General features: G+C 45.6%; 1 protein-coding gene across 1 annotated transcript; it reads left to right on the plus strand.

Moving 5' to 3' along the window:
• Positions 1-311: 311 nt before the first annotated feature.
• On the plus strand, positions 312-5,849 carry igfbp5a (insulin-like growth factor binding protein 5a; the record flags this gene model as incomplete). Its single annotated transcript, XM_083985182.1, has 4 exons — positions 312-645; positions 4,819-5,027; positions 5,466-5,585; positions 5,706-5,849. 4 exons carry the CDS (start codon positions 312-314, stop codon positions 5,847-5,849), a joined length of 807 nt encoding a protein of 268 aa, XP_083841308.1.
• Positions 5,850-8,427: the final 2,578 nt, after the last annotated feature.

The following is an 8,427-nucleotide window of genomic DNA, read 5'->3' on the forward strand; positions in this document are numbered from 1 at the left end:
ACGTGGTGTCTGGATATTTTATTGCCTTTTTTTTAATAAATTGGTGACCGCAAGGTTGAAGCACAGCGCAGAGTGGGGGGTGAGCAGTGTGTGACTCTCTTCGTGGATTGCGAGCATCGGATGCGGTGACATTTGGGACCTTAGTGCGCAAGGCACCTGTGGATGCAGCGGACACCCTACTGATGTTCGGACTCAAACCTATTGCCAAGAAAGGATTCGTCACCAGATTTAGTTGATAATCGCTGCGGTTTCGCTCAGACACCCCTGCATTTTGCTTTTTTTTTTCTTTTTTTTTAGACGAGAAGCGCACCATGCTGCTGAGTGTTTCCTTCCTGGTGCTTCCCCTGCTGAGCATTACCGGCTGCGGCTCGTCGTACGTGCCGTGCGAGCCGTGCGATCAGAAGGCCCTGTCCATGTGTCCGCCGGTGCCGGTGGGCTGTCAGCTGGTGAAGGAGCCCGGCTGCGGCTGCTGCCTGACGTGCGCGCTCGAAGAGGGCCAGCCGTGCGGCGTGTACACCGGGCCGTGCACGCGCGGACTCCGCTGCCTGCCCAAGAACGGCGAGGAGAAGCCGCTGCACGCGCTCCTGCACGGACGGGGGGTTTGCAGGAACGAGAAGTTGTATAAACTGCTGCACCCGTCAAAAGGTAGGCCTGGTGCACGGAGATGACTGATTCAGAACACTGACTGCGATGACTTAAACAGGTCATTGCATTTATATGGACATTAATTAACTGAATTAATCGAGTCATCAATTGGCTGCATTGAAATCTGCAGTGCTCAACCAGAAATGCCAGTATCATGTCACCTCTGATTGCACAAATCATGTTTCAGCTGAGGCTTTAAATGGCTCTGATGCAAAGAAATAACAAACAGCTGGGCAGATATTACTCCTCCCTTGTCAATGCAGGAATTTTAATGAAGCCCACAACTGACTCAGCCAGTGATGCAGTTGGAAAAAAAGAGATCTCTAGACTATAATCACTAATCCAAAAATCAATCTCACACCCAGCCATGATGCTTGACTCTGTCAGGAAGCCTGCAGCCCTGCACCAGGCAGGAATGTAGTTTATGTTTAGAGAAGCTGAGGGATGAAGCACAAAGAGAGAGGGTGGATGCCCTTCCTCTTGTCTTTAGGAGCCAGTGAGGCTGATATGGGTCAACTCCCCAGCCCTCCTTAAGACGAGTCGACACCTGTCATTACCCAGGCACACGACTTAAAGGGCCCCCATGCGTCTTGACCCTGTGAACTCTGTCAACAATTGGTGCCGAGTGCCGATCAACCTGTCATCTTGGGGTTTTTTGAAAAAGGCCCTTGTGTGGCTGCGAGCTGTAAATCAGTGGGTTACGTGTGAGCCGGCCCGTCGCCCCCGGGGGCCCTCACCAGCCAGCTGACATAAAACAAGAGGGAAGATTACAGGTGGTGCTCTGTGAGGCTCCTCGTTTGGCTCCTTTTGAATGGCAGTTCAGGGACAGTCACTGTGTCTGCTTTGGGAAGCACTGAGGGGAGCTTTGTGACAAATCTTGGCTTGTGGCCCTCGCACTCACTCCCTCCAAGGTGTGAAATCATATTTAACCATCTTCCCTCCGTCTTCAGTTTCTTGTCTTTTCTTCCTTTTTTCTCTCTTTCAGTCTCTCTTTTGTCAGCTGCACTGCACACCTCTACTCTCCCTCATCTACCACCTGTACAGTTTTCCCACACCTAACCCACCTTTTTGTCCCCGTCTCTTTATTCTCTCCCACCACACTGCTTCTTCTCCTCTTTCCCTGCCTGGCTACTGTCCCTCCTCATCTTTTCCACCCTATTCTTCTTCTCCGGGTTTCACCCTTTCCAGTCTCTCTTGTGCTTTATTTTCCTACAGATTGGAGTTTTAGTGTTGAAGCAAAGCTACTCTGGAAACATAAATAATCTTACTGGCTGAGTTAAACCTCAGTGGGCTGAGCCAAAGAGCCGCAGTTTTTCTGGCTAAGTAACATTAGCATTAAGTCCAGAAACAAACGGCAGAAGATAAGAGAGGGAAGCATTGAGACGTTGCCAGATAAATGTATCAATGTCACATTCAATTTAGCTCTATCAAAGATAAGCATGTTCGCCGGCTATCGGTCCCACATTAACAGTCCATTTTTTAGTTGTTCTTGTCATCGGCTTTCGTTTTAGTCACTTTGCAGTCAAAAAGATTTTTTTGGCTTCACTCGTTTAACCAGAGGAAGATCATTTCAACCTCGAGAGCAGATCCTCATCAGAGGAATCACTGTAGAACTATTCATCTCTCCTTCCCCCCTTTCCTCCCTTTCCCACACTATCATCTGCTCCCTCCCACCACACTTTGTTAGTCCCACCCTGGTCCCTTCATCAGGCTCTCCCCCGCTCTCTTACCTCCCCCTTTCCCTCCCTCCCTCCCTCCCTCCCTCCCTCTCTCTCTGTGTCTCAGCACTGCAGGCAGGCTTGTGCAGTGATTCAGCAGAATACAGGCTGAGCGTGGGTTACTGAGCCCCCCTCCCCTCCCCTCCCCTCCCCTCCCCTCCCCCTCCCCACCCTCCTGCCTGTCTGCCCGTCAGCTAGCTCCTCCATTAACACCGCATCTCCTGCTGGGCGCTCGCTTGGCACATAAATTAAACAAAACCCATATGCACGCTGATAAACACATGTAAGGATGACAGTTGAGAGGATTTATTAAACCTTACACCCGCGATGTGCAGCAGCAGTTGCTGTTTAGACATGGAGTGTAGGATTTTTTGCACAGCTACTTTACTGTAATGCACCACGATGGAGGAGTGTGCATTTTGAGCATTTTGTGCACAGAAGTCAGAGCTCAGGAAATAATAGCATAAGCTGTCATCAAAGTCGAGGTAAAGGCTAAAAAAGTGGAGTATTTTCATCATGCTCACAAGTGCATGTGACGAAGGAAGGGAGGGAGGAAGGAGAGAAGTGTTCCTGCAGAGCCCCAGCTCTCCGTATCACTGCCTCTCAACATGAGGAAAAGAGAGAGGAGGAAAAAAAAAGAAAAAAGAAAGACGTGATCACTCAGCACAGGTCAGATTAGACAAGCTGGAGGATTACCAAGTGAAGACTTGATTGGACTTAAGAGTGGCTGCTGATCTGCCTCAGTTTTCTCTGGAGGAAAGGGGGGAAAAAAACAGTGTCAGCAGGAAACTGGAGGGAATCTCTCCTGGTTTTTCCAAGAACCTGTCATTATGGGCACCGATGACATCATCGCCATCACCATCATCATCATCACTGGTGGGAGAGGGGGGGCTCGGGAGGTTTTAAGCATCATTTGCAACAAGGCGGTGACCTTGTTTCACCGCCCAGTTAGCTTAGTAGCTTAGTGATCACGTCAGTGCAGAAACGGAGGGGTTTATGTGCAGAGTTTGCAATCTGCCAAAATGCAGCGGAAACAAGTGCGTGACACAGCAGTGGAAATGGGCCAAATGTGGCTTAGGACTCGTACAAGGATAATGCATGTTTAAAGCTATAAATGAAGTCAAATATCAGTTTAAAGCTTTTGGGGAAAGAAAGATCCGGCCTCAACACAGCCGTTGTGGTCGAATGAATAGAGGGGTGGGATGGAGGGAGAGGGGCGAGGGCTGTGGTTTGTAGCCTATACGACTGTGTGCGACTCCCCAGAGTTTCGCAAAAAGAGCTGTATTTTTGCACAGATGAAAGGTGCATGTACATGAGGGCTTCTGTGGGGGGTTGGGACCCAAACTGGGCTGCGGCTGTTTGTGGTGGGTTGCCACATGACAAGTGTAATAGCATGTTTTCATGGGCATGGGTGCCAGGGTGAGACTAAATGTCTCATTTAGGTCACTGGCTATAAAAGTTTTAAAACCCCTGGTCTACATATACCCCAAACTGGCAACCCGACTTGCCATAAATGTAGGCTATGTTGTCCAGTATGTCAACACATCCAGTCTGAAACTGGCCGGTAGCCACGAACTGTACTAAATAAGCATTTAGCTGGTGCAGTGAAATCATCACGTTGTGTTGTGACGTTTCCAAATTGGACGCTCCTGTCCTGTGCCCTCCTGAGTTTAACTTTGCTTTTTAATTTTAGCCGCTCAAATATTTCCAGGTGGGAGCCATCATAGTGTTTTTGATTTTGACCCATCTTCAAACTGTCTTCTTGAAAGCAAGGAGAAAAAAATGCTTTGAAGCCTTGTTCCCACAGGACTAATATTACCTGTGGACATTCAGTTGTTGGTAATAATTGGTATCATTGGTTATTTTAATCCTGCCATGTCTGTAATTTGTAAAGTTCCGGTGTAAATTACCGACCATAGCTTGTCTGATAACAGTAATCCTGCGTGAATCAAGCTTCAGATAACTGCAGCTGCACATTCTTCTCCTTGCTTTTGTAATTGTGTTTTCATTCTGTAAATCCCATGCCTGTAATAATTTAAGAAAGGGTCAATTGTGAACAGATGAGTTTGAGACCAATTTGAAATGTGAATTTAATATGAGCAATAACAAGAATTATTTTGGAAGGAGTTTTGAATGACTGTTTCGGGTTTTGTCTTTTTTTAATTATGGGATTTTTAAAGAAATGAAAGCACATGTTTGGCAGAGACTGTTCAGTTCTGGTGCACTCAGAGTCAGAGTGGAGTTTGTGATGACTAGTAGCACTAAGGGGGGCATGTTTTGATTTATTTTTATCTGCACAAGCATGCATGTGATGCATACAGTACACATTCCTGCCAGATGCAGAAGGCTGCATGTAAACTACACAAGACTTACATACCAGGAGGAGAATATAAAAAAATGCACTAACCCCTGTCATTATGGGTATCAAACCTCATGTCTTTGTCCTCTCCATAAGATGAATCCAACGATGACACCCTGCTGCCCGTCCCCGAGTCCATGCTGCCCCAAACCAAGGTGCCCTTATATGGAAGAGACCACATCAGCAGTCGGAAGGTCCAGGCCATGAAGCAGGCCAAGGACCGCAAGAAGCAGCTGGCCAGGGTGGGACATGCCAGCAACTTGGACTTCTCACCGCTAAGCCTGGATAAAATGGACCCCGAGTTCGTAAGTGAAGTAGAGATTACAAAGATGCATTCCAGAGAGAAAAACTGACTCAGCTCAGAGAGACGTTTTTTTGCTCCTTTGACTGAGATTTGGAGCAATTTTCTCCAGCGTGGATATTGACAAATGCAGCTCAATTGTAAATCAGAGAAAGCTCAGATACTGAATCCCAGTGCTTCAGGCTTTATTTGTTTTGCACACAAGAAGGAAACCAGTTCTGACACATCAGCCAAGATGCCCCACAGGGCAACTTTCACACGTGACAAGGTGGTGTGAACACGTGTGAAATGACAAATCACTAAAGTTCTCATTAGTGGAGTTGATTTCTAGGGATTTTTTCTTTTTCTTTTCTTTTTTTTTTTTTTACAAACTTTCAAGGGCATTTAAAGTCATAATTTTAACATGATCACCAAAGTTCACACCTGTTGTCTGTGTGTGTAGGGGCCCTGCAGGAGAAGATTGGATAATCTCATCCAGAGCATGAAAGACACCTCTCGGGTCTTGGCTCTCTCACTGTACATCCCCAACTGTGACAAGAAGGGCTTCTTCAAACGCAAACAGGTGTGGAAACCATCATTGTGCTGCTTCATCATCTGTTTTTTTTTGTTCTGTCAGACCAATATGAAACCTTTTAATCCAACTTTAGCGTCTAATCCTTTTCTCATCACCCGCTCCTTGCAGTGTAAGCCGTCTCGCGGTCGAAAAAGGGGGATCTGCTGGTGCGTCGACCGGTTCGGCGTGAAAATCCCCGGCATCAACTACGCCGGAGGAGACCTGCAATGCAAGGATCTGGACAGCAGCAGCAACAGCAACAGCAACGAATGAGGTTGTCGAGTCACCCAAAGCTCCGTTCCTCTGAGAACCTGCCAATCAAGCTAGCTCACGTAATGACTGCCAGTCAGGAGAATATGGCACAAATGCTTATATATGGTCAGGTGTGATGGACTGCATTATTGTTTTGTTTTGTTTTTTTTTTCCAAAGGGGAGCCAAACTGAAAAGCTTTGCTTAGATGAAAAGTCTGCACATGTGGGTCTTACTCTGGCTCCCCACCGACTGTGTACTATGTCTGAGTTTAGCTAACGCCTCCTCTCTTTATATCCATAGATAATAGAGCATTATATATATTTGTATGATACTGATAACATTTTGTGTACCGAGTCTGAGTAGCAACTTATATACTCCTAAATTTATGAGACAAAGTCAGATTTCATCTAAATTAGCAACGTTTTACTAATTGTGATTTGTGTGAACAATACAGCCCTCCACCTACTGTCACTGAACACTAGTCTACGTGCAGGAGACCAAGCAGCAAGGGCTCTGCAGGAGGCAGATCAGCTGATGGCCTTCTCTTGGCTCATTTGGCATGATGGCTTTGATTGTTTTTGCAACGTAGATCAAAGTCCTCCTGTCAGCAGATTAAATCTCATATGATTTAAACAGTGTAAAAATGCCATAGTTGTAGGCTACATTACATTGTTTCTTAGCAGGGGAGCAGTAACCGTCCTTGAGCCAAGAAACCAAGAAGAAATCCATGCTCAGATTTCAGCATTCAATTGTGGGAGATCACATCATGAATTAATAACAGTATGCTTATGAGTTATGGAAATGATTTCAGTCAGCTTCTGCTCTGAGGCTTTGTCCTCTCAGTGCACTTAGCCGTAACTGTAGCTCATTATTTTTTTTGCCACTGTCAGATGAGCCTCGTTTGCTTCTGCTTGTCAAACCCGGCGCTCGCTCGTGAAGCAGGTTTTTGTTTTAAAACCAGCAAACCTGTCTCATTGCCAAATTAACGGATTTAAATATAAATAAAAAACATCAGTTTTCAACATAGGTGCTTGCTAAATTCTCCTGCTCTAAGGCCCAAAGTGCTTTCATGAACAGAAAAGAAAACAAAGCCTCGCTCATACACAAATACTGTACTGTAATCGGTTCCATATCTGACTTTTGAAAAGCCGTTTTCATAGTCCTGACAACTGTGTCCACTGTTTGTTAATGTAATTCATGTGTATGCATGTGTGTGCATGCTCCTGGATTTGTGTATGTGTGTGTGAGAGATAGAGTGTGGGTGTGTGTGTGTGTGTGCTGTATGTGCCATGCCACTAATAGTTCTCAACTTCCAAATCTCTTGTTTAAATTCTCATAAGCCCGGTCTACCCAAGCTACTGGCCAGCAATCGCTGTGCTTTTCCCTCCAGAGCTCGTACCCAAATCATATGCAAAGGCCCCACATTGTTTATTTTTCCATGTGTAGGGTCCTCACTGCCACCACACAGGCAAATCCGTCGGCCGATGGTGACCTGCTCCCAGGGCCCATCGGGTCCATTATCCAGCGAAGAGCAAGGTCGCTGAGTTTGTATGTAAATTCAAGTGCCTTCTGCCCCACACCGCTTTGAATTTTGATTTGCATGTGGATCCATTGGGTTGTTGAATGCGGGATACTCCGGCACAAAAGAGGAAAACAACTTCAGGTGTGGATGTGGTTTGGAGGAATTGTAGTTTTTATGGTTTTTCAGTTGGTGGCTGACATAGATCATCATGATCTTCCGCTCATGCGCTGCTGAACATGTGACGACGGACAGAGGACAAAATATCTTTGTTCTACAATTCAGAATTTGATCTGTTTTGTTGTTTTTCTTGTTGTAATAATCTTAATGTTCAGCTAATGACTTATAATTGTAGACATTCCTAATGTCAAGTCACTCCTTTGTGATGTTAGGAGAGCTTTGACGGGGGCTCATCGGCCTATTCTTCCCAATACAACACCTCTATTGTGCTGTTGATTCTAGCGCACATTGAAACACAAGCAGTGACACTTTGAACATTTCAGAATCTCAATTAAAAAAAAAAAAAGATTAATGTGAACATTATGGTGAAATATTTATCAGGCGTGTAATTTGTGTACTCATTGTTTTTTTTAAATGACAAATCACTATTTAAATAAAGTTCCTGTACTCACAAAGATGCATATCTGCACTTGTGTCTCTCTGTATAGACTGATGAGTCAGCTGGTGAGTTTTCATGTGATAAGTCATCTCTGTGACCTTGACGCTGTCACTCAGGTGACCCCCCGTGCAGGCGGCGCTGTCAACCCTCCCGTTACATCACCGACAGGGATGTTTCCACCCATAGCGCTCGCTGTCTCGCTGGAGTTATAGGAGAAGACACAGAAAGCAGCAAAGCAGCACAGAGGGGAGCTTCAAAGCCTGGTGATAATTATCTGTCAGTTCATCACTACTATCACATTACACCCAGTCATTTGACCCACTGGAGCAGTTTTGAGTCAAATCCAACAAGACAATGTGGGTTAAAACACAACGTTTATCACAATGGTTCCAATTTTTAAAACAAAAAGCATTTAAAGCATCACTTTAGACATAGTATGTGAGGTAAAACTGGCCTTGAC

This window comes from Trachurus trachurus (genome assembly GCF_905171665.1).
Source record: "Trachurus trachurus genome assembly, chromosome: 2".
Classification (NCBI taxonomy): Eukaryota; Metazoa; Chordata; class Actinopteri; order Carangiformes; family Carangidae; genus Trachurus; species Trachurus trachurus.